Here is a 25,662-nt window from a genome sequence, read left to right as displayed (position 1 = left end):
ATCGTTGGATCATGCTATTGATCTCCAGCATTTCGCGTCGACACGGGAAAAGCTGCCCAAACAGTGAATTTCAGCAGAAAAAGCAATTGCGCAATTGCACCACGTTGGGCCGTCACAGTGTGTGCCAGACCAACTCTCTAGCGAAGATCACCCGATCCCTTCGAGTACGCAGCAACGGCGCTCTTCACCTGAACCACGGGCGGATCTACCTGTACCGGTACGCGGGAAATCGACTTGTTGTAACTGATTGTATTTCGAGGTCGACAGACTTGTACTAAACAACACTTAGCTTCGCGAAGCACTGCCGACCAACTTGCAAAGCTTCGTCACATCCAAATTATTCTTCGCAGGAGCTTTCGAACGTTCAGCCTGCCGGTAGATCGTCTCCCTGTAGTTGAGAGGGCGCATCGGAATGGTGCAGCGCTCGATAATGTGATACCGGACGGCGCTATCAAGCATGTCACAGGATCGCGTGTGGGTTAGTCTTGAAATACCCAAGACAGAGCAACAATAAGCGTCCTCCTGCTGACACAAGGACACTGGACTGATCTCCGGGCTCTTCACCACGGGAGCGGGCTACGGGACACGCCTGGCTTCGTCTTCAGGTCGCGTCGAGTGTGCCTGGCTTCGTCTTCAGGTCAGACTCGCCACCCGAGTAGCAACCCCCCAGCTATACCAGTCCTGTTAGAGCTCACTTAGTGTATTCAAGCACCACTGGTGAAACTTCGGTCCTCACGTGGTCCTTTACAATGCTTCGACTTGCTTCGGTCCTTCGACCACTATTTGCGACTGCCTAGCGGCTCCTCACGTCCATCGTCTTCTCTCTCCTGCAACATGCACGCCCCAACGGCCTCACGCCACTGATTACTGCAACATTGGTGCTCGTGCGACCTCAATACCTTGTGAGCCACTTCAGTCGTGTTGGCGCGTACTTCAACATCCACACCCATGTGAGTGACGCTTACTCGCCATTCCCGGTAGTGCCGTCCTCGGCACTGTATCGATGCTCCTGAAACTCCGTGCTTGTGAAAACAGGCCACTCGCCATTCCCGGTAGTGCCGTCCTCGGCAACTTGCGACTGTGATTGGTCTTGTTCGTCACCCTCTGGGTCCACGACTGTGTCTGCAGCCCACAAAGCTAGAAATTCCCGCGTAGACAGCCACTGCGTGCTCTGGACTTGGTTGTTACGTCCGAGAAACTCAACTTCGAACTCCAACCTCCTCGAGTTATAATAAATCAAGATCGATTATATAAAACGAGCTCAAAGAAAGGGACATATCGATCTATTTAGGCCGGCTAATAACTCGACCTACGCCAATCCAAATCATGGCTCGAGGTCGATCTGCTGGTGGATTTGAGTAGAACAAGGTCGATCTACGGTAAATCGATCCTTTATGCGTTTTCAAAAGCGTAATTCGAGGTCGATCTAAGTAAATCGAGATCGTCCATGCTACCCCCTCTGATTTGTGCCCTGATTTGTGGACCGGCCTACCTCGATCTAGGCCATAAAACGGGGCGGCATTTATCTGCAAAGCACAATAATAGCCAACGAGATCGTGACGAATGCCAAGGTAACTAGGGCTCCGCGAAGGCTGGGATAGGAAGTTTTTGGTATAATCGCTTTCTATTATTATGAGTTTTTTTTTACGAACCACGGGCATCTCCTGCGCCTGCTTCGCAGCCGCAGCGTCTGCCCGGTAATTCACCTCAAAACTGTAGATACATGATGTGCCTTGGCGGTGCTTATACACTGTGATAAAACGAACCTTGCTCGAGATCTGTTTGTAGCTTGTAGAAAATGAAAATGTTTACCTTTGTATGCTTCTGCAGCAGTTCGTCCGCTTCAATCATTCACTTTACTTCACTCCTACTATTCGATATATGTTACTGACTCATACCGGTTCAATCTGCCCACGCATATAAACCTTTTGGAAGCCGAGTGTGGTACCGCGGCCATACCGGTGTGATGGGTATCCTACCGGTTCAGCTTGCCCACACATATACATGTTAGCCCCTTGGTTCCCGACGTCGTAAGTTACGACTTTGCGAAATCCCAATAGGGGGTTTCAAAGTAGCCAAAAATCCGATTTATTTTTACAAAAAAATGCGACTAAGATTAGGCGAAAGATGTGTCTCCGGAGACGCATCGTTCGGGCTGATCTTTTCGGATTCTCATTTTTTCAAACATATGGCTCTTTAAGCAGCTGTTTTCTCATATCGTGAAATGGGTACAGCTAGAAGTGCCGTACAGTACCAGAATATGCAGGAAGAGAGATAGCATAACTGAGGGACGCTTCATCCCTGGTGTGCGCCGTTCACCAGCTGCGGGGCCGCCGTGTAGTCTACAGTAGCATAGTCTCTTTCTGAAACTAAGTCATTTGACATGTAGTAATGAGCGCTTGCTAGAGTACTCCGCAAACAAGTTAGTGATTTTCACAACAGGTAACTTACAGTAAGTGCTTTTTACAAACGCCCTGTATGTTTGCTGCTTTATCGCTAGCAGATTAAATTAATGGCTCCTCAAGAGGACTGTTACACGTTGTCGAGGGGTCGTCCTTACTTTTGAGTATTTCGCGGACTTTCGAGTACTGAGTTATGTGCTCAGACTTCCGAGTGCAAAAACGTCATTCAAACGCGTGCGCTGCGTCAACTTGGAACTACTGACTCCATTTTAAAGACGTTGCTTGTTGGGATGCTATTCACGAAAACAAAAAAGTGCTACAAACCCTTTAGGGAAACTGTTTCATTAGCTTACTCATGCTCGCATAAGTGGATCGATGCGTTACTCCTCAGATGCATTCAAACTGTTTCTTCCTCCAGTCTGGTCCAAGATGGAGATGCCGGACGTGACATCTTTCCTACGTCACATAATGTGGAATTACTCAGAAGTCAGTCAAGTGTACGCACAATTAAGTAGCACCCGTTGTGCTGCCTAGTTTGAAGAGATTATGATCGGCGTACAGAAGAAGACCTTCGCGTGCAAGTCAGCATCCGACAAGTGGAAAGTGTCTGATGGGGGCTTCTCTTGTTACGGACAGGGCGTGCCAATACAAACTCGTAGTTACTTTTTTCGTCGTAACTTACGACGTAAAATATAACTACGATTTTGTAAAGGCAAGTCCTCTCCGTTACAAGAGAAGTCCCGCCAGAAATATAAGATTGTAGAGATCTATGGGGGGAACTTACGACATAAGAGTCGAAAACGACGCGAAGTACGCCGGAACTTACGACATTGAACGTAGATCGAGTGCATACTAATCCCAGATGGTGGATCAATAGGATTGGTGAACTACACAAAACATCCATCTTGATAGATGACTGCGAGGTTGTAATCACCAAATCATCAATATATAGCCAATCAAAACATTTTCCCTCTCACTTATGCATAGGTCAGGTAATGGGGAACCGTATCCCATTCAAGAAAAAAGGGTAATCGCTACAACCAACAAAGGGGTACTTGGAGTGATGATATACTTTGTATGTCAGTGCTAAAGCAGTTCTATAACCGTAGAAGCAGCTTCACTTCTTCGCTTTGTTTGCCAGCTTTACGATATCTTCCCTACAGCTCGTCCATTTCTATAGAGTGTTGTTGCCGAGGCAACGGCCTACACCGACGGCGTTTCTCAATCCGGAACGCTGAAGCAATGCCGAAATTGCTTCGGTTTACCGTTCCTGGAAAAAGTTTAAGCCTACCACGGTTATTCTAATTCGCAGCAGGTATACTGATGCTGCTCTCGAGGGTGGCCGCACCGGTAGCGGCACTCGGGCTTCGCGTACTATAGAAATCACCTCGTACACGGAGACTGTCAAAGCAGCCGAAGAGGATCTCTATACGCACAAATAAGGCGTCATGGTCGGATTGACTAGTTGATGACACGCGTACAAGCCAGACCTCCGTCGTTCCCGGTGATACCGAAGTATACGTCGTGCTTAAGTTGGTTAGTAGTAGGATACTCTCGTCATCTTAGTTTAGTTATTGAGAGAGGTCATTGTGGAATATACGCACGATCAAGGTTATTTACTCACTACTCCATGCCCTTGCTTCCAATCCGGCATTTACGTGGCGCGAAATACCCTGCAACACTGTCGCTGCCAAAACCAGCTACACCGTACAGTTGTTATAAGGCTGTAAATAAATATTTCTTCGTGTTAGAAGACTCGGCAGACATAGTCTACTTCCGGTTATACTTACTTACGTGTACTCGGCACCTAAACTCGAGGAAATAGCAGCTACAACCCTTGGAGAGTTATTTAGGCGCCATTTCATCCATGGTTTTTATCATTTTCTTGTTTATTGTGTGTACGGGCGTTTAGAAGCTATTCTACGAGCTCGTGGGAACTCTTGACAGCCGCATACGCCTTACTCTCCCCTTCAAGGTCGCTGTTGTGTTTGCTTGAAAGTGGGCACTCGCGCAAACCTTAAAAGGGGATGTTCGTCTTTCCCTATACAAAATGCCCCATTAGCCGTCCCCGGCTTATGCACAACCCATCTCTGATGCCAGCTCTATATAGATACGACCCACAAACTCCAAAGAGTGGTACATCCAAGTTCCTACAGGAAATTATATAATCTAAGGAGATAAGTGATTGAGGTGCGTTACTACCACTATTTCCTCAAAGCTCATTTTTACTTCTAAGAGAGAGGGTGATACTCCTCAATAACATCGCACTTCTGCTGGATGGTTAGCCACACACCCTTGGTACCCTTCTGGGTGCCCTTAGATCACTTCTGAAGGCTGGGCGTCCTCTGCTCAGTGCTGCCTTGAGTTTGTCTGTGGCAAAAGTGCGCCATGCTTTTGGCAGGATGATTCAAATGAAAATGGAATGTGTAGACCACACAGTGGCGGTACTTCAATGTGACGGGCGCTCACTCCTGAGATGATGCCCCTTGATATCATGATTTCACAAGGGTATCAATTTATACGGTTTACAGTTTCTGGGTGGTATCTGTATCCGTGGTTTTGTGCAATTCTGATTTTTACCTCACTTTTGCCGACGAATATAAACTTAACCCCTTCAACCCGAAGAATTTTGAGGGTCAGCTAAGCTGTATATACAGCATAGTTTTATCTAGAAGTTTGTCGACTCGAGGGTTGCGGCGGGAAGGCGGAGAAAAAGGCGGTGACGCAGACACTACGTAAAGCTATTCCTACGCTGTATTGGATGTACTACCGTCGGTATATACAGCGCCATAAAGCTGTATAAGCATGTACTCCCACTACTCTTGCACAACGATAGCACGATTCCTCCTGCATGTTCAGTACAGAACATGAGGCTCAAACTCTAAAAGCTGCATCTATGCTGATATTTTTTTAAATATGAGCGCAGACGATGCGAGAGGGGCAATACTGAAATCAAGTAGCTCTAATTGATGTACGGATGCAATCAAATGAAGCGTACCTCTAACCTGCATACAAAACTCAAATGAAACAAATCAATACAGTAAGTTTCAACAAGCAATCATTGAACACCAGCTTACCCCCCCCTGGCTACACGCCGCTACAAATGAGCAATCAAAAACTACTTCTGGACGTGCGCAGCCTCACACGCCCCCCCCCTCGCTCACGTTTCCACTCTCTCACTCACTCGAGTCGCCCGACGAAGCACGGCGGCGCTTCTTGGCTGGGGACTTGCGCAGCCGGATCTTGTTCTGCAGGTGGTCAGGAATGGCGGTGCCGTTCTTGTATGTGGTGTGCCAGATCTCCCAGCAGCTCATCAGGACACCGTCGATGGTCTTCTTCGGCTTCATGCACAGGTACACTTGCTGAGAGTCGACGCAAGCCTCGCAGCAATACGTCGTGGTCCCGCCTCGCTTCCCATCCGTACGCATCAAAGAACAAATCTTGCAGTTTTGCTGCACTCGCTTCGACTGCCCCGAGTACGTTCTCCATTCGTCAATCTGCTTCGGTAAGTGCTGTGTACATGAAGTACGTTCCGATCTGCTCGCAGAAGCTGCAGGTGCCGCAGTAGACGCTGGAGAAGCCGTCGAGTCTAGCCATCATGTATATACAGGTTAGCGTGGGTAATGAAAAACATAATATACAGCTCAGGAAAAAAGAAGCCTTACCAGCTCCGAACTTGTTGTCTTCGTACATGTCCTCGCTCTTCAAGTAAATCAGCTCCAGGTGCAGCTTGCGAATATACTGCACGTGCGTCAGTGGTCGTGTGCCCTTGCTCGCATGGTATCCGTTGACGATTGCTAGATCTACCAGCCCTAGAAATAGAGACATGTAGTATTTCCGGAAGTTAACCGCACGTTGCAGGGAGTAGCGCTGGAGGCGGAGTTGACCATGGACATCAACTCCGCCCATGTACTTGTGGTAATCCTTCACTGCCTTCGGGCACGGTACTTCGTGCTGCTCCCCGTCTTCTCGCGGCGCACTACGCGATCCATGGAGAGATCACTCCCCGTGCACAGGAAGAAGACGGGCTTGCTGTCCCACCAGGTGATTACCGCCATCTCCTTGACCTTCGTCGATTGCACGTATTTGTACGTGCCACGCATAATCTCCTTCGGCCGAGGCTCCTGCCATTTGAGCTCTTGGCCGCTGATTTCGAAAGTGAGACTCAAAAAGAGGGAGGCGGCTGCTGGCCACTCAGCACGATGCCTGCAAGAATTAATTGGTGGTGTAGTATTTGTGTATAGAACCCTGGCAATTAATTTTCCAAAAACTTGAACATAGACGATGGTACCTTCCCGCATGCATCTATGCGCACAGTGGACAGAAACACTGATTTCACTTGACTTAGTCTTTGTATAGCCAGTGATAGAGGCAGGCTCACAAAGAGTTCCGAGCATACAAATTCCAAGTATAACAATTTCTTATGCTGTATTTATACAGCTTAGATTTGAATTTTATCCTATCTGGATGATTTGCTAACACATCTTATGCAGCGCACCGGGCTGAAGGGGTTAATTAAAGTATAGCAATCTCGTTTCGAGCCAAATGCTATTGTTAATCGAGCTATGTCGTATAATACGACATTGAGATTCGGCAAAGTCGTAACTTACGACGTCGGGAACCAAGGGGTTAACCTTTTGGAGGGCCCAGTGCGGCACCGGGGTCACACCGGTTTCAGGACAATGTACCAGTTAGGTGTCAAGAGGGGTCACCTTTTGACTTGACGTACCACGGATATGATCTTATTTGGTCTACGATAGCAGCACTAACGTTGTTTCCTATTCCAGTATAAAGCCTGCTTTAGGTATGGTCTTTAGGCAGTTTTGGACTGTGGTCATCGACACCAGAACAATTACACACTAAGATCTTGCTTACTTAAATTAGTCTACGATAGACTTCTTTTTATTTTAGTAAAAACGGTATCCATTTATTACAACTCGACCAAGTCTAATGTATGCGAAGCACAATAGGTACATGATGCAGCAGGTGGAGACTGGGTACCATCAGCAACAGCCGGAGAAGTTGTCTGCAGTACTATCTGCTTCAATAAGGGTTGCCATAGCGAGATCGGTAGTGGATGGGAACCTAGCGAACCCCCTCGAGCTGGCGCGACTTCCTCCACTGCTCATTAGTCAATTCTTCACGATGCCTAACCAGCCAATTCTCCGAGCCCCATGAATTTCAAGACCTGCTTCGCTACCGTCCTCGTCGCTTTGGTCACCAGCTCCACCTCTGCTAATGCCCAGCAGCAGCAACCGCGTACGTGCGCCGGGGTCACTGAGTGTGGAGATGGAGTCAATCTCTCCGAATCGCCAGCTGCTGTAAGGCCAGGAGAGTTTCTGATCTCCATGAATGCTGCCGCACAAGCTGCTTGTTCGCGGAGCCTTGCCAGTAAGTAGCCAGGATGGCTTCAGTATGGCGGCGCTTGACTTCTACCAAACAATTATTTTTTGAATGGAGCCAAAAATCGCCTTGAAGTCCATGGTTATAGTTTTTTTTCTTTTCAATCGTCGTTGCTTTAGTCGATTCAGGGGCGTGCCGTCTCCGGCACAATGAAGAAGGTTGCATTGTAGCCTCCACAGCCAGGGTGTGGCGTGGCGGGTTATGCTCGACGACAAAAGTCTGAAACTAACGCTACGTCTGCTCCTACTGCTGGCGTTGGTTTCATCTTTCTTGTTCCTAGACTCAAAAAGCTATTTTCACGCCCGCGCATGAAAATAACCACTTATGTCAAGTAGTCGCAGTTGCTATCTGACAAAAATAATGTACTTCAAGAAGTGAAGTAGCTACTTCAAAGTCGACACGTACAGTGTGTTTGTGGCGTGTGCGGGAATGCCAGACATGTGTCCTATCGCTGCTAAAAACTGCGAACGCCTCGGACCATACCAATAATTGTAACATAATAAGTATTTAGTTCACAACGCATATCGACCGAATAGAGGTTGGTTTGTATTGAAGCGCCATCGCAGTGTCTCCTCGAGCTTATCACGACACGAGCTTCACGCGATCCGAACGTCTCCGTACAGGAATTCTATGTAGTCCTCCACAAAGCGCCCGTATTCCGCACCACCGAAGCTTTCTTCATCCTTTTGGTGAGGTACTCTGCTCCAATATCTAAGTCTTTCCACGTCTAGAACGCTTCGGTCGTTGGCCATTACAAGGCCATTGTAATTCTCGGGATCTTTCATATAATAATCCACCATCTCCTTCAGCTGTGTTTTGCTTTTCTGCGCTTGCAGAAAGGTTGGAGGTGAACCATCCTCTCTCTCTTCCTTGCGGTCATGAGAGTTGACTGCGGCGCCTCTGCATAGGAAGCGTTTGTCGGTGTGATGTCGACAGCGTGGTGGTGGTAAGGATTTGAATTAACGGATTTTACAGAATAATACCCGGACTACTATTTATTAGAGCCCCCGAAAAATTGATCGGCGTTAACGAGGGGGTTTCTATTTGGGTAAGGGTTTCTTTTTTATGGAATACAGAACGCCGTTCTGAGAACGGACTAACCGATAAACGATATCATAGGTGTGCAAAGATATTTGGCACGCTTGTTTTAATACAGGCGGCAGTTAAATTCATCAATCGATTAAACGGAGTATGGTTTTGTTGCTGGTTTTAGTTTAGTAGAACGGTGCAAAGTAGTTGTTCCTCTCCTCTATGACTAAAATGAACATTGTTTTGCATTGCTAGTATTAGTCTGATTGCCAGGACCAGGTAAACCCCAATATCCGTAAAAACAAAGGTTGAAAGAAATACCAACTATCCAACCTTTGCGATTCTTGACTCTAAATCACAGGTGCATGGGATCTAATATATGTGTTGGTAATCGTAGAATAGCTGCTAGCTCACCGAGGTAAACAACCCACCTGAGCCCGTTGAATTTGTTTTAGTCGCATTTTTGCTCAATCCAGTAGCTTGCGTGGTGGCTACATAGTGAATGGAGATAAGAAAATAAAGCCTTTGCAATTGGGGAATATTTCTCTGGCCCACATAAGAAACAACACTTCGGTTTTCTGGACATAACTTTTTACTAAAAAATCGTTTGGTGACTCGCAATACCTCAACCGAAAGCTGTGCATTTGCTCCGTTTCACGCTATGATTTAAAAAAATCCAGCAGCAGAAAGAAAAGAGAAACAGTCTTTTATCCGAATTCCGTTTTAGGCAACATTAGGTTTTTTTAGCGAGGTGCCGTCAAAAATTAGCGATATTAGAAAATAAAATATCACCGTAATCGCGAGTGACTGCTCTACCCTTATGTTCGTTTGTCGACGTTGTAGCGCCTGTTGGAGACGAGTTAGAAGGGCTACAGTTTTGAGGTTTTTCTACGCGATCATCTCGACATGCGCAGACCCATTTATTTTGGCCAATTGTAAGATGAAACAGTTGATTATACCCAATCATATGTGACATGTGGTCCACATCAAATTGAGGTTTAATGCCGAATGTTGTTTCTTAAGTGGGCCAGAGAAGTATGTTTTACTTACTAGAGTTGAGGAACATATTTTTTTTTGTTCTCAAGGGACGATCTTTATGAACTCCGCGAGTGTTTTCACACATTCTTAGTACAATAAGTATTTCCTTCGTAAGTTTTTGTTAGCGTTTTTCTATTTAGTAGCCCGGGTTTGTATTAAATTATTTAATAATCCGGGCCTCTATTTGATACAGGGCTTCTATTTCTAGACTGTAAAGTCATTTTCACCACCGGGATTTTACCGAATACTCGAGTAACTTACTATGCGATGGATGACACGGATACGGTGGACTTTGTGTTCGTTTCAAAACGAAAGCCAGTATGATAGCACATGTGCAAGCCATCAGAAACTGACAAAGAGTTAGGCTTCCAAAAGAGAAGAAAGAGTGACTTTGCATTGAGATGTGACAGTAATCTCTCTCTATTTTGGCCCAGTACCACGAAGAGGGCCTACTCCATCCGAACGTACTGCATCTCGTCCAGGTACCGCCTGTAATTGGTCACGATGTACTGGAAAGCATCATCACCGTAGCCAACCTTTGTTCATCGCTTTGGCAATATATTCCGGTGAAGCGTCTAACTTCTTCCATGCCCCATACACCTCCCACGTGGTCCTCGTACCTCCGATAAGGTCGTCATAAATCCCCTCGCTCTTGATCCATTTTGCTTTTTGGGCCTTCAGCGCTTTGGCAGCACTAGAGGCGAACCAGTCCAGCCCACTCGCTTCGCGTTTGCTCTCGCCACCCGCTGCTACGGGCATGCGTATGGATCGCTTGCCCTCATGGTGGGCTTCATCGGGAGATTGAATCGCACGGGGCCGGTCCGACATTGTGGTGGCAGCATTGGATTCCGCGATGTAGCAATTAACGCAGAGCGTAGTCACAAGGGCAGCGAGCACAGCAGACTGCAGACGCATGCTGGTACTTCACGAATCGACGTCGACCTCGAAGGAGCTGGTGGTTTAAGCGCTGGAGGGGAAGTTGTGAAATGGCTGAGCGGGGTCCTAGCTAGGAATGGAGGAAAGGTCTTACTTCTACCGGTATATAAACTCTGTTCCATGGGCAATATGCCTCGCATCAAGGATTGCGATCACTTCTCAGCAGATCAATGCGGAACAACATACCTTAATCAAAAGCACTCAGCGACTCACGAAAGCAAACGTATACAAGCGATAGGACGCACAACAGTACTTCATGTGGGCACGTCTCGAATACAAGGCCACGATCATATCTTTCACGATCAGGGTCGATTACATCCGTCAGATTCGTACATGCACACCGCTTGGAGTGCCGGCGATGAGATCCACCTCGCAGTACGTCGTCCATCACACCAATTTCGAAGCGGACGAACGTGCTTTAACAGGAGATCCCGCTAAGAAGGGAACAAAAAGAGCCCAAAACGGTGAAAGTCGAAAAAAAAACTAATTGCGGTTTTAGTGAAGCATGCATGCAGCTGGTATCGTTCGCCAGTTCGCTATCTCAAACGAAACACTATGCTTATCTAATGTAAGCAATTTGTGCTATCTGGCGACCACAGGCGCTGCACCAACGCGCCTCAAATGATTGCCGTGCGCTCTGTGAACCGATTTTCAAAAAATTGAAACACGGTTCAAGAGCGGGGCAGCTTCCCCCCACCTTCCCTCCCACCAGGTTGATCGCGAAGTTGCCAACGTCCTTGGACAGCAGTGACTTCACGTCCGTGTTAGCGCACATCGCGCTGATCACGCCGATCAGCGCTCTTAAGGGCCTGCAACGCTCTCTTACATTAGCTATGTAACGCTGCTACGCAGCTCGCCCTTCATCCTCCGCTCGCCGAGCTCCGTTTGATTTATGAGGGGGAGGTCCAAACCCAGTATTGGTACCATGTACCAAATTGAAATGTCTACAAATGCGTAATCTCTACAAATGACTTCAAACAGAGTTACTACCAGGGCGCTTGCTACATGCACTGCATTGCCAAAGCAAGATAGAGCACCTCAATGCAGAAGGTATACTGCTCGTTTAAAGTTGAAAGCATTCACGTGCCCAAATAGCGTTGAAACCCGACAAATTCCGCATTATGTGTTTTTCTGTGTTCCCCTCAAAATGTGTTCCCTCTTCGCGGGACTTTCTGTTAAATGGCGAATCATGACCGCTACACAGTGTTGGCGAAGCAGTGGATTGGTTTTGCGTTTGCAAAACTTGCACGTAACGGTTTTTCCCGAATACAAGACCTGTAGGAAATAGAAGTCCGGTCAGGAATAGGTTGGAGTTACTGAAAATAGAAGTCCTGTACCAAATAAAAGACCGGACATCTATTTTTTATAAATATACTCAAACATTTAGTTTTTAAAAATGTTCGCCCGAACTCTGCTTTGGAGCTCGAGCTCTATTGGTTTTGCTTCACAACGATACGATGTACCTGGAAAAGGCAATGCACTGTGGCCGTCAACCGATCTCGCTACATGTACTCCATCAGCATTAATGTCTTAGACAAAGATCTATATGTAAACTGCTAAAGAAGATGAACTGAACGACTGTTTTTTTTTTTCGTGACGAGCATTGAACGCCTACTTGCGCTTTTGCAGCGTCTTGTACGGCCTAGAACTTACTTGTGCGGCCCAGACACTGCGTTCAAAACCCTTTTAAGCTGCTGCTGCTGCAAGTGCAGGGCAAACGGATAGCGAAAGCGGTTAAACCCCCACGGCTAATGTACTCGAGGGGCTGCTTCTTATCCAAAAGCTTATCGATGTGACCTTGAGCATACCAGTACATCCAAGCACCCTGATTTAGCGGCCCTACCTAAGCCTAGACAAAACTTGTTGGCATCTCGACTTGGCCAGCTTGTCAGTCATAAATCGGAACGGCGTCAATTCTTTCAGACGAACCAATGCAATGATCCTGGGGTTCTTACTACGAGCGAGACGCTCCTTTGCGAGCTCATAAAGAATTTGACCAAGAAAAGTAGATCTTCCTTAGTACAGAACCAGCCTTGATGCAACACTTCCATGAAATACCGAAAAAGTCGTATTGATAGAGCCCCAATTTTCTATAACGGGTTGCGCTGTGCTCTATCATTCCGATAATTGTGGTAGTACTGCGACAAGGCGAAAATTGCTATAAAACACGGTAGCATTTACATCATTTTATAAAACACGGTAGAAAATGACTGATCGACGTGCGCCGTGAACTGTTCGGCTTCTTCGAGACGGCAAGCACACAGCGCAAACCTCCAGCAGCAGCAGAAGCCCGACTTCCAAACCAGTAGCAGCATGCCCCGCGACCGCATCCCTACCCACTACACCAACCGCTTCAAAGCGCGCGCCGTTGAAGACTGGCGTGCTGCACGCGCTAGCGGCACGAGTCGCAGTGCGTTTGCCGAGTCAAGTGGCTTCCCCCACCCTTCGCTGCAGAACTGGGAGCGCAAGTACTCCCGCCTGGCCCAAGAGTCCCGGCGTCAGCCTCGAGCCAGCCCCTACCTCCCTCCGGTTCCCTCCCGTGCCTCACGCTCAGCGGCAGCGGCCGCAAGCCCGACTCGGCCCCGATCGAGGACACATTGTGCGTGTTTATCAAGGATGAGCGACGGCTGGAGCACACCGTAACGGTTGATTTCATCATCGACATGGCTACAGAGCTCATGCCGGAGGTGATGGGGCCCAAAAGCCAAGGCTAGCTCTCCGATGAGCCCAGGCTTGCCTATAGTTAAGGGAGCGCCAGGTTCGGTAGGGGCGATTTTATGAAATCCTGGAAATCGCTTTCACCTGCTCCCCTCATCCGGCTGGTAACCCTAACCCGCATTGAGACACATAGATAACCATACAACTCACACAGTTCGTGATACCGCAAAACACACTTAGCGCTACAGTCTTGCGGTATCAGCAGAACTTCTCCGTTCGCTCGCTCTCCCCCTTTAACCTAACTGCGCTGTTGGCTAGAGGCGCATTAAAAGCGCTTACGACTGCTTAGAAGGTAGCGCATTCGATTGCATGCAACACGCATCGCACCTAACGCAACGCAACGCACTGGGAAGGCGTTTGCTCCCGCATATGTAGTACACACATGCATATAAGCACCGCAGTAGGACATGCACACATTAGAATAAGGTTGAGCGTGTGACCGCTGCAGACGGTCGCACGTCGCGGAGGCGGAGCGAGCGCGCGGGCGCTTGCTTCCTACCCGGTAGATTCTGAAATGAGAGCTGTTTTGAGCCAGTCGCTCCAAACATGAAATTTCACGTCTGGAAAATTTACATTGCGTCAATAGAGGCTTTCAGAAGCACGTGTTTTTGGCAAAAACCCGTAGCGAAAACACGTAGCGATCCGATCTATTTTTGGCACGGGCGACGCTACGTGTTTTTCGATCCCGTAAACCCGTGAGAGGGGGGTCCGCTACGGGGTAATCAAACCGAAATATACGTAAGGAAGCAGCATGCCTAAGCTTCTTCGTTAGGGTGGGTGGGGGGCCCTGGATGACAAATAGTTGGTCGTGGGCGCATGTGCCGTCTGTTAGAGGCCGAGTGCTCCTCGTTGGCGACCTTAGCTTGTGTGTGTACTCCGTTATCTGCTGCTATCGGCCTGTCAAGACCCCATCTGCCCACTTGTCATCCAAGGACCAGCGTGGGCGGCCGGTAGGCTACTCCGCCGCCCTAAATCAAGGCAAGGGGCGAGCAGCGCCTTCCAAACCTACCTGGAGTTTGAAAAGACCACAGCCGACGCGCCATATTGGGACCACTACAGCTACAAATGCCAGGAAATCATCATGCAACCCCCAAGAAAGTATGCATCCATTTCTTGAACTTGGTGAGGCGTCGATTTCGTTGCTACCTATTCCGGTGACAACTCATCCGCCAGAAAGCGAGTAGACCAAACTATCATGGACCCACAAAAAAAATTACAAATTGAAACTTACAACACCCAACGCAGGTAAATTAGATGAAGACGCTGCAGACAACCGAGACACGTGTTCATGGTGGATGCAACACCAACAGATTCATCGAAGGGACGGAATAAACATGGCAAACAGTAAGAAGGCATTAATTAAAAATCTGAACAATTTTTACTTTACTTCACTATACTGTACATCTACATTGGCCCAGCGATGGCGCGTGGGCGTAAGCGCTGCCGACGTGTTCGCCGAATGACGGCGCTCACAGCTAAAGCTTGTTGAGCCGAGGTCCCAGCTTAAAACTTTGCGTGCACTCGGAAGATTCCACGCTACGTAGTTTTGGCACGGTTTTGTATTTTCCGTATCGCTGAACAGCCGACCACTACGGAAAACCCGTAGTCAAAAACACGTATCAGCGCTACGTGTTTTTCACTACGTATTTTTAGAAATACCGTGCTTCTGAAAGCCTCTAATGTTAGCGATCACGCAACACTGGACCCCATCAATGTTATTGATCCCACACATTTTCAATGTTGCTTTAATGACTCTCGATCAATGCGAAACATTTCGGGACGATGATACATCCACCGGACAAAAAATATATGCAAGGACTTCATAACCCTATCATAAACAATCATATGTTTTAGAATAACTCTACAAAGTCATATGAAAATAAATGACGAAATTAAATATTTCGGAGCGCTACAGCACCGTAGTTTACACAAGGTGATGTCTACATTTAGAGAAAGCATGTTTGGTACCAGATTCAGCAGATACTGTAGGTGTTGTAACGATTTGTGGGTATGTTGTACGAATTGCCTTACAATGGAGATCGGCACGATAAGACTCGTAACATGAAGCTTTGGGGAATGCTTATTTATTGTAGTTATTGTTGCTTCTCGTTATACACTTGACCGTCTAGTTAGTGGAGCACTATATAACGCGTGCAAACTGACCATCATGATCATTTACCTACTTTACGAAGATAATCCATCAGCCGCAGTGTACACCACCCTGCCTGCAGTAGTTCACAACGGAAACAAGCGTTTGTTATGACTTTTAGATATCGGTGTCAGGTGAGCCAAGAGTCACCCTCATATATTACCAGTGCCGCAAGCAGTAAAAGTAACGATAAGAAGTCATATCATGCCCACATTTGACTCATATTTTAGAGCAAATGCTACCTGCACCTGCACCTGGGGTAATTATATCTGACCGTGTTCTTAAAGGAAGTATAGTCTATTCAGCAAGCAACGACTAACTTGGACTTCCAGCTTGCTATACATAGTTAACGCTCACAGCCGCAAGCCTTTATAGCAAGGTAGGACTGTCGGTGTATGCATATGCAAGCTGCCTTTGAAAGGGTACGTGTACGTCATTAACCTAGCCTAAGTAGTCAATAGTGCGCCCTGAGTAAAATCTAACCCCAGCGCAACGCGGGAGTCGAACTTTGCCACTACGTAAGTATTAGTACATATAGCGAGCTTGCTCTGCAACAAAATGCAACATCTAACAACACTTCAACATTCGACACTGCAAGCAACACTTCAACATCGAGCACCTGAACATCTAACACTTCGACCTCATCGCCCCTCATCGTCGCTTTAACACGTAACGTTTTTAATTATTTACCAGTGTTGCTCAAATAGTCATCTTTGTATTGGTACGGACGGTGTGATCAGTGGTAACTGAAGGTGACGAGCAAGCTGTTCCACCACAGAAGATCGCATAACCTTAGCATCGACGGCATTGAACTGGGAATGGGTGCGTTCACGAAGTCTCAGGAAGGCTTGTACATGGCCTCGAGCCGTCTGTGGCAGCTGCATGCAGTGTGAAAGAAGCTCGTGTTGTCCTCTTGCGAAGGCTTGAGCTCTTTGCTCTTTTCCAAAGCAATACGAATATCTAACTCGTCCGTTGTCACCATTAACAGCTACAATCTGAATATTGGTACAACATGATGTGCCAAATTTAAATTTGGTACAACATATGATGATGATGCGAAATTTGATACAACAAGGTGTTGCTAAACTCACGTCCGGTATAGAAATCTGTACACTAACTAAATTTTGGTACCAAATGAGCGCATCATCGTCAACATAAAAAAGCTAGAAGTTTGTTTCCATTACATATTAACAATCATCGTGTAACAACATCCACGTCCTCTCCACGCAGCTTATCGACCGCGTGTAGCATCACCAGGCGGAATCCCACCAGCTCCGGTATCGCTTCTTCCGGTTTGGTACATCATATCCATGTATACGGTACACCATTTCAAGGCCAAATTGAGAGAAGTCTAAATCAAAACAAAAACGACCAAAATCAAAACAAGAGAGATCAAGAAAAAGGGCACTGTCCCGGCCAAAATATTCCGGAGGGAATTTTCAGATCAACATAGAGTGGGCAAGTCAGTTGCTCTGTACGATATATTCGGTCTCGACGGTGATTAGATGATATGCATATTCGGGATTGTCATCGATCCCGTCGTGATTCGAGCAGTGTGCGCGAGGATTCTCCACAAATTGGTCCGCATTCTCTCTCCAAGCTTGAGCACCATGTCCGCAGCTCCACCTCTACGATGCACTCTTTGTAAACATCAAACGTGAGGTCTTGGCAGCACTAGATGAAGCATGTTCGCTCTACAGCTGAGGCGGAGCCTTCGCGCTGCGCTGTGGACATGATGCTCGTCTGCTGGAGCCTGGGCGCTGCTATCCGGCCGATTACGTGCGTACTGTACTAAATCTCAAAGTAAGAACGAAGCAACCTCGATAGTGTTACTGTGACGCCAATTAACGGTAAGATATACTGACGGGCCGAGCCTGGTTGTCTGCGAGCTCATACCATACTGTAGCAGTCTCCTGGAGCCGGACGCCGCCATCCCAAGGACCGACGCCACTCGCTTCTTGCTTCCCCCCCCCCCTCTTCCAATTGTGATGTGATGCAGCACGATCACGAGGGTTGTGATCGTGTCGTCTACTACCAATCGCGTCAGCTGAGGCCAGCTGAGCGCAACTACCCGGTACATGACAAGGAGCTTCTTGCCATGAAGTACGCACTCGCGAAGTTCCGAGTGTATTTACTCGGAAGCAAACCGTTCGTGGTCTATACGGACCACGCGTCGCTGCGGACGGCTGTGAAGTCGCCGCACATCTCGCAACGGATGGCGAGATTGCTCTCATTCTTCGCAGAGTATAACTTCCGGGTTGAGTACAAACCCGGAAGACTCAATGTGGTGGCCGACGCGCTCTCGCGTCGACCTGACTACGCCACGACTGATGCCGACGTCAATGCCATTGACGCCATGCGATCGAGCACCCCGACGTCGTCACTGTTGGACGACGTGAAGGTCGCGGACGCGCACGACGCGGACGCGAAGCTCTTGCTGGCCTACGGTTCAGCGCCTTCTGACCAAGCTCGTCAGAAGCTGCCGAAGCTTCTTCGTGCTCGTGCACACCGTTACCGGGTGCACGGCAGGTTATTACTCTACAGTGCAGTCGACGATAACGCGGACCGCGTTGTCGTGCCCAATGACCATGACCAGCGACTCAGGATCATGTATGAGTATCACGATGCACCGACTGCGGGGCATCCGGGCCGTGAGAAGACATACCTTCTTCTCACGCGAGAATTCTACTGGGCCCACCAGTATAAATGGGTGCGCAAGTACGTCCGTGCTTGCGAGGTTTGTCAACGTGTGAAGCCTGCGCCTTTCGCGCAGGCTCCCTTGCAGCCACTACCAACTCCACGGGAGTGTTGGCAGTCCATGTCTTTGGACTTCGTGTTCGGTCTTCCCCCGGACAGCCAGGGGAACACGGCGTTGTGGTCTTTGTTGACCGCTTCAGCAAGATGGTACATCTTGCTGCAGTACCCGCTGAAGTGACTGCGAAACAGACGGCGCGTCTGTTCGTTGACATGGTGTTCAAACACCATGGCATGCTGATCGACATTGTGTCGGATCGAGACCCGCGCTTCACTGCACACCTTTGGCAAGAAGTGTTTACACTTCTTGGGAGTCAACTTTCGATGTCGACTGCGGACCATCCGCAGACGGACGGGCAGACCGAGCGCGTGAACCGCGTGCTCGTAGACGTGCTTAAGAGCTACGCTCACTCGTTCCAACACTGGAGCGAGTGCCTGCCGATGGCGGAGTTCGCCATCAACAACTCGGTGCATGCCTCGACCGGGCATACACCGTTCTACGCGAATGCCATCAGGCACCCACGCCTCCCGAGTCTACTCGGGATGGTGGCTCCTTCCTTAAGTGGGGGAGGATCTACGACTGCAACACAGCAGCCGCAGAATGCCGCTGACACTTGCACAGTGTCAGCCGCGACTACGCGCAACAAGAAGAAGAAGCACGCGTCTGTGCAGGGCACAGACGCCGACAAGAGCAAGAAGAAGAAGAAGAACGGGTCTGTGCAGGGCACAGACACCGCGAAGACGAACGCAGAGGCCGGGACTACTGCTAGAAACGAGCTGAACGAGTTCAGCTCGGACGCAATCAACTTCGTGCAGCGCAGACAAGCCGTCATTCGGTTTGTGCAAGACGCTATCGCAGCTTCGGTCGACCGACAGAAGCTGAACGCAGACAATGTTGGTAGAGGCAACACTAATGAATTCAAGAAGGGTTCATTGGTTTTGTTAGCAACTCAAAACCTGCCTAAACATGCAGTTTCCGACTTCGGGGCGAGCAAGCTCGCTCCGCGCTTCATCGGGCCGTTCACGGTGTTGGCACGGCATGGCAACGCCTACACGCTAGATATTCCATCTAGCATGCGCCTCCATCCGACCTTTTACGTCGGGCGGCTGAAGCCATACCGGCAGCACGAGCCACCTAGCTCGGCTGGCCCGAAGCGGAAGCCCCAGCGGGAGCGAACCTCTGCTCCAGCGCTTGAACGCGCTGGGCCAAGCGTGCCACGCGACCTCCCACGTCGACAGAGATGTCCGACGCGGTCTGCGAACCCTGAGCGACTTGAGCCCTCAGGATCGCCACCTCCTGCTTCAGAGCGGCGAACTCCCGGCTCTGATGCTGTTCCACAGCAGCGACCCGCTCCTCGAGCGTCGGACCAAGGTCAACCCCAGGTTGACCATACCCGGGGCGTGTTCCCACCACCGCCGCCTCCGATCCGCGACGCCCGCGGCTCAACACGCTGGATTGTTGCGCGTATTGTGAACCATAGTATTCCGAAAACGAACCGGCAGCCGGTTCGTTATCGTATTCGTTGGAGAGGGTTTCCGCCCCACCAAGATACATGGGAGCTGCGGGACGTCCTGCCGCAGGACGTTCCGGAAATGGTGAGGGCATACGAAGCTCACCACGCACTGCCGACGCGAAGGTAGTGCGAGCGCTGTGGTCACCTACAGCGCCCGAAGTCCCACGATCGTCGCGTTCCTCGCGTGCCAAGAACTTGGCACGGAGATCCTTGAGACTCGCAGGTACACGAATCGTCGTGTACCCGTTTAGGTCGCGGTCGCTCAAGCGCGCCGCACCCGGAAGACACAACATGCACTGTTGGCCTTCGGGCACAGCGCATGGAATACCAGCGTCCACAGAAGATCTGTGGAGCTGCTCCAGCCGCCCGCGTGTCGAGAATGTCTCGAAGCGTTCACGGGCATGCTTAACCCGCTCGCGGTAAGCAGTCGATTGCTTGTTGAAGTTCTCAACAAAAGCGTTCCAACTTTGACAAAGTGCCTGCCACTCAGGCACTTTGCTGCGAGAAGAAGTCTTCTTGCTGGAGAAGTACCGGAGCTCGTGGAAGAACCCGATGTAATAATCGCAACTTTGATTCGTTAACGGATCAAAGTGCTGCTCCTACGCAACAGCATCGTCGTGGATACCGCTGCATACGTACAGCGGGATTTCGTTTGGAGGCACAGTGTTGCCCACACGGTCTGCGATCTCTGACGCAGACGGCATCCACGGATCGCGCGCTGCTCAGGCAGCGCGCTGAGAGCTTGAAGGCGCCACCTCACGCGGGAGCTTAAAGCCCCAACAGCAGAGAGCGGAGTGTTGCTCTCGCCTCGCGAACGCTTCGAGCTCGAAGCGTCCGAGTCGTCTCCTTCACGAGGGCGTCTCGACCCGGCATGCGGGTCGAGACTATCGCTGTCGATAGACTCCTTGCGCTTGCTAGAAGAGGCCTCGCCCTCTTCCATCTCCACGTCGTCGTCCTCGAAGTCAACGGCGACGTTGACTACAGAAGAACCTTCGACGACAATCTCTGGTTGAGTTGTCCCCGCCGCAGCCTTGGTAGCAAGAGCGTCACGCTTTGCTTTGAGACGCTCGCGGTACTCGGGGATAGAGAGAGTCTCTATCCCGGCGGAGGACTTCCCCTCTGCTGCAGCGTCGGTCTTCTTCTGAGGCAAGCTCATTGCGGAATGAGCTCGAGTTTTCTTTCTCCCAACGAGAAGAATTGACGAATGGTCAATTTCCTGATCGACGTGCCGTGACTTGGCGCGTCTAACCTGGAGGGGGGATGGTGTAACAGGGTTACACGCACAAGTGGCTACAGTCCCTTGTACCTCTAACAGATATGACGTCTGTTAGAGGTTCGAAAGACTTTCTCGACCTTGGTGTAGACACACCAAAGGCTACATACATTTTCGACCACCACGACGGGTGGTCCATAGAGACTTAGGATTCCTATAGGCTGAGAGCAGCATCTCTTAGCCAATGAGCGACATGCATAGCATTGGAATTCTGCCAACCAGCCGTTGGCAGATTCCTATCTTAGAATATTACATTTAGAGGAAGTCAGAAACATAAAACAAAAATAGCAGTTCTCATTTTAACCCAAAAACATTATTTGGATCGTTTATTTAGATTAATCTATACTCCGAGTATAATTAACTCTAATTTAAACTAAGCTACGCTTCCTCACATACACGCGCACAGGTGCAAGTTAAAGTAGTGGGTCAAAGTAGACCCACTACAGAATGTCTCGAAGACTCAAGAAAGACACCAGCCCATTATCCAGAAGCACCACCAGGTCTGCCAAGCTTGGGGCTGTCCTTTGCTTCTTGGTCTTGTTGGTCGACATGCTGCACTTTATCTTCGAACGGAATGTGGTAATTCAAAACCAGCCTACATCGAAGGCGTCATGGGATTGTACAGTACACTGACATATTGTATTGTATTGTAAACGCGTTACGCGAGCAGTCTTCTCTACGTGTGGTAGGTCGAATATCCGCATGCGTCGGGTTTCTCTCTCTCGTGCTATCTCTCATGTTGTGGCTTGATATCTCTCAGTCGGTAGGCGTGCAGTCGAGGAGTCTGCCAGTGAGATGTCTCCAGCCGGATCGGTCTTGCGCGCAGAGGCGAAGTAGGAAGAGGTCAGCGGCTTGTTGGAGGCGGTGACCAGAGGAAAGCGTCTGTAGGTCAGCGTCGAGGACCATGGGGAGCGTCAGTCTCCGCCTGCCTTTCCATCCACCACTGGTGCTAGGGCTGAAGTAGTTCAGCATGTATCTGTATGCTGGAATCGTCGGTGGTCGTCGTAGAATGTGACCGAACAGTCTCCATCGAGCCTGAACGATATGGTATCGAAGAGGCTCGGTGCCTGTGCGCTCGTAGAGTCTGGTCGTTGTAATGGAGTACTGGTACTTGCGGCCGATGACTGTGCGCAGTGGTTGACGGTGAAAAGCTTCAAGGCTGAGCAGGTCGGCGTGTGTTAGGGCCCATGTGCCGCAGTTGTAGAGCAAGATTGGCAGGACGAAGCTGTTGTAGAGGCGGATACGAGTAGCTTCCTTGGTCTTTGTCGGTCGCAACCAGAGTTTCCATATCCAGTGGATCGCTGCAGTCGCAAGAGTTTTCCGACGGGAGACATCTTCGGCGTCGCCGAGTAGAGATCCGAGTTTGCGCGTGTTGCGCCACGTTTCTTCCTTGGCGCGGTCTGTTCGGTTTGGCTGGGCCGCGAGGCTGCGATGAACAACGGTGTGCTCTGTCTTTGCTGTATTCATCTTGAGGGACCACTTGGACAGAATGGCGGAGGCTTGAGACTTGATCAGGTCGACCGTCGTGCGGTTGGCGCAGACAAAATCTGCGTCGTCCGCGTAGACAATCATATTGGCAAGGAGGTCATGCGGCACGTCGAGTTGATCTGCGAGGTCACGGAGAGCTGCTTCTTGATAGACAACAAAGAGAACTGGTGAGAGTGAGTCGCCTTGGGGTGTACCTGTATTGCTCTCAAACGGTGAGAGCAGATGGTGGCCATGCCGGACTGAGAGTTGGGTCCCGCGGAGTAGGAGTCGTATGAGTCGGAGCTCGTCGTTGTCGAGAATTGTAGCCAGCACGGAGAGTAATTTGTCGCGATTGATCGTGTCAAAAACTCGCGTGAGGTCGATCCCTAGGATGTGAAATTGTTCCTTGTATCTTTGGGCGCGAGCTGCTATCCACCTGTGAGCCCACACCGCGTCTGCGGTGCTGCGACTGGGTCGGAAACCGCTTTGATGTGGCGTCAGGTACTGCTCAACTTTCGGTGATATCCTGTTCAGCACCACGAGCGAGACGGCTTTTCGGATGCTGTTCAGGAGGACGATCGGTCGAAGGCTGGAGCAGTGACCAGCAGGTTGGTTAGGCTTCGGTAGGCCTAGGAGGATTCCATCTCCCAGATGGATGTGCTCTCCGGTTGACAGTGCGTGGTTGAGGGTTTCGGCAAGCGGCGGAGCTAAGACGTCGGCGCCATGCTTCAGTAGCTCGGCTGGGATGGTGTCGGAGCCTGACGCGCGGTCGTTGCGTAGGCGGTTGAACGCGCGTTCGAATTCTGCGGCTGTGATCGGGTTCTGGAGGGCTCGTTGAATGCCGTCCGGGGCAATCGGTTTTCTGGTCGGGTCGATGAATTGTTCTGCGAAGTGCTTTTTGATCCGTTCGCCGGCGCGTGTCTTGCTGAGTATATGTTTGCCTGTTGAGTCACATAACGAGGTTAGAGGGGTGCGTCGTCGGAAGAGGGTCTTGGTGGCCTCGAACATTTGCGCAGTGCCGGGAGCGTTCTCGATGGCCTCCAACTTGGCGTTGATGGCTTCGTTGGCCAGTGCCTTGCTGCGTTCTCGAATCTCATGGAGTAGGCGGTTCCGACGTTTTCGTAGGTCGGCGACGTCTTGGGTGTGATCATTGTTGATAAGCTGGCGGAGCCGTCTCTGTTCGAACGTGAGTCGGGCAAGCCCCGGGTCGACGATTTTTGCGTGAGGTATCAGAGGCTGATAGCCGACAGTGTCAGCTGCGGCCTCCAGCGCTATTGCTAGCACTGCGTTCCATTGTTGGTCGGCCGATCCTGCCCGCCGTAGCTCGATGAGTCTGTCTGCGAGAGTCCGTCGGTACTCATGACAGAGTTGCGAGTTGTGTACGAGACTGCGGGTTGCAAGGCGGGTGTCGGGAGTGTGAAGCGGGGCACGGCGGTTCTGGCGGAGACGCCGGAGGGCTTGTAGGTCAAAGTCGAGTGTCACGAGCTTGTGGTCGGATGGGGTGAGCGTGCCCCCCCCCCCCCCATGACTGGGCGTTGCGACAAAGTTGCTTGACATGTTGGCTGCAAATGATGTAGTCGATCTGGTTGACAATGCTGTAGCTTGGAAGTCGCAGTGTCCACGTTATAATGTTGCGCGCTCTTTTCCTGAAAGCAGTGTTAGTGATAAACAAATTATTTGCATCGCAAAACGACGCTAGAATGTGGCCGTTTCGGTTGCGGCGGCCTCGACCCCAGGGCCCGAGGAAGGGCTCTTGGTCGCGAAGCCTGCCCACTTTGGCATTAAAATCACCGAGAATGAATGCCGTGTCGCGTTTGGGTAGCTTGGACGTTGCCGCATGCAGATCTTCGTAGAAGGCGTCAACCTCGGTCAGGGGGTAGCCGCTGTGCGGCGCGTACACGTTGATAACGTTCACACGCTGCCCAGCAGGGAGGCGAAGCTGAAGCACGCCAACCTGGTCTGATTCAGCCCAATACTTGTACAGGAACCTGCGGAGGTGAGAGGAAACAGCAAAACCAATGCCATGGCGGGGGTTTGATGTCGGTAGAGTTAGCAGCGTGAACGTACCTGCCTTCTGTTCGCTCTGATAAGCGAGACGTGTCTCCTGGAGCCCGAGTATGTCGACCTTGTACGCATCCAGGTCGCGTGGAAGCGTCTCGTGCTGCTTGCGCTGTGAACCAAGCGATTGCACATTAAACGTACCTAAGCGGAGATGACGGCGTGGCTGCGGCGCAGTGCGCGCGGGGCGGCCGCGCGGTGACTGTGGGGAGATAGAGACTGGTTGAGAGGTGATAGTAGAGAGCGAGAGACCCGTGGAAGACTGGCAGATGTGGTGAAGCACCTGCCGGAAGCGTTGGGCTAGCATCATGCCGGCCCTAGCTTCCCGGGAGGGCGTCACCCCAACCCGACCAGGATACACTGACATAACTAGTAGTAGTTAATAACTACAGTAGTAGTATTGTGGAAACCGATTAGATTGCCCGAGCGGATTAGCTGATAAAGCAGCGTTCATGAGAGATTTGACTGGTACTAAATCGGGGATCCTTATGATTTCAGATGGCATTGGTAAGGGTATAAATCGGTGTAAGGTTAATAAAATGGGGGTTGCCTCATTACCCGCCAGAAATACGACGAGCGACCACGAGCTGAGTGATTCGCGTACCTACTAACGAGAAATAGCATCGCGTGCATTAAATACGCTTCTGTGAGCTTCGATGTGTACTGCATTCTATTTATCAAGTTCTGAAGTCATGTATTTGCGCTGTCATTTCTCGTCAGCATTAGCGTTTGTCGGTTTTACGTTAAATCGGCCACCGAATGCCGTGTGGGTGTCGGACATTCGGGCTGATTAGCATGCAAATCAGCCGTCCCGGGCTTTGTAAGCCGTGGAGCAGCTAAATCAACTTGCCACATGGCGTCGTTGGCACAACTGACCGCTCTGTCAAATCAGAGTACAAATCTTAGTCTGTCGATCTAATT

At 50.0% G+C, this 25,662-nt stretch overlaps 4 protein-coding genes across 4 annotated transcripts; all 4 read right to left on the bottom strand.

Moving 5' to 3' along the window:
- Positions 1 to 5,578: 5,578 nt before the first annotated feature.
- PHYSODRAFT_466816 (hypothetical protein) lies at positions 5,579 to 6,230 on the bottom strand (the record flags this gene model as incomplete). The annotated part of the gene is made up of 2 exons (XM_009515864.1): positions 5,579 to 5,973; positions 6,068 to 6,230. 2 exons carry the CDS (start codon positions 6,228 to 6,230, stop codon positions 5,579 to 5,581), a joined length of 558 nt encoding a protein of 185 aa, XP_009514159.1.
- A 4,164-nt stretch (positions 6,231 to 10,394) lies between these two features.
- On the bottom strand, positions 10,395 to 10,787 carry PHYSODRAFT_468685 (hypothetical protein; the record flags this gene model as incomplete). The annotated part of the gene is made up of 1 exon (XM_009515863.1): positions 10,395 to 10,787. One exon carries the CDS (start codon positions 10,785 to 10,787, stop codon positions 10,395 to 10,397), a length of 393 nt encoding a protein of 130 aa, XP_009514158.1.
- Positions 10,788 to 19,564: 8,777 nt separating this feature from the next.
- Positions 19,565 to 21,099, bottom strand: PHYSODRAFT_320758 (hypothetical protein; the record flags this gene model as incomplete). The annotated part of the gene is made up of 2 exons (XM_009515862.1): positions 19,565 to 20,542; positions 20,620 to 21,099. The coding sequence occupies 2 exons, from the start codon at positions 21,097 to 21,099 to the stop codon at positions 19,565 to 19,567; spliced, it is 1,458 nt and encodes a 485-aa protein (XP_009514157.1).
- Positions 21,100 to 22,887: 1,788 nt separating this feature from the next.
- PHYSODRAFT_455663 (hypothetical protein) lies at positions 22,888 to 25,051 on the bottom strand (the record flags this gene model as incomplete). The annotated part of the gene is made up of 3 exons (XM_009515861.1): positions 22,888 to 23,119; positions 23,642 to 23,939; positions 24,886 to 25,051. Coding segments are annotated over 3 exons (696 nt in total), but the record flags the coding sequence as incomplete, so codon positions are not given.
- Positions 25,052 to 25,662: the final 611 nt, after the last annotated feature.

This window comes from Phytophthora sojae, assembly GCF_000149755.1.
Source record: "Phytophthora sojae unplaced genomic scaffold PHYSOscaffold_1, whole genome shotgun sequence".
Lineage (NCBI taxonomy): Eukaryota > Oomycota > Peronosporomycetes > Peronosporales > Peronosporaceae > Phytophthora > Phytophthora sojae.
This window is presented reverse-complemented; position numbering and strand designations above follow the sequence as displayed.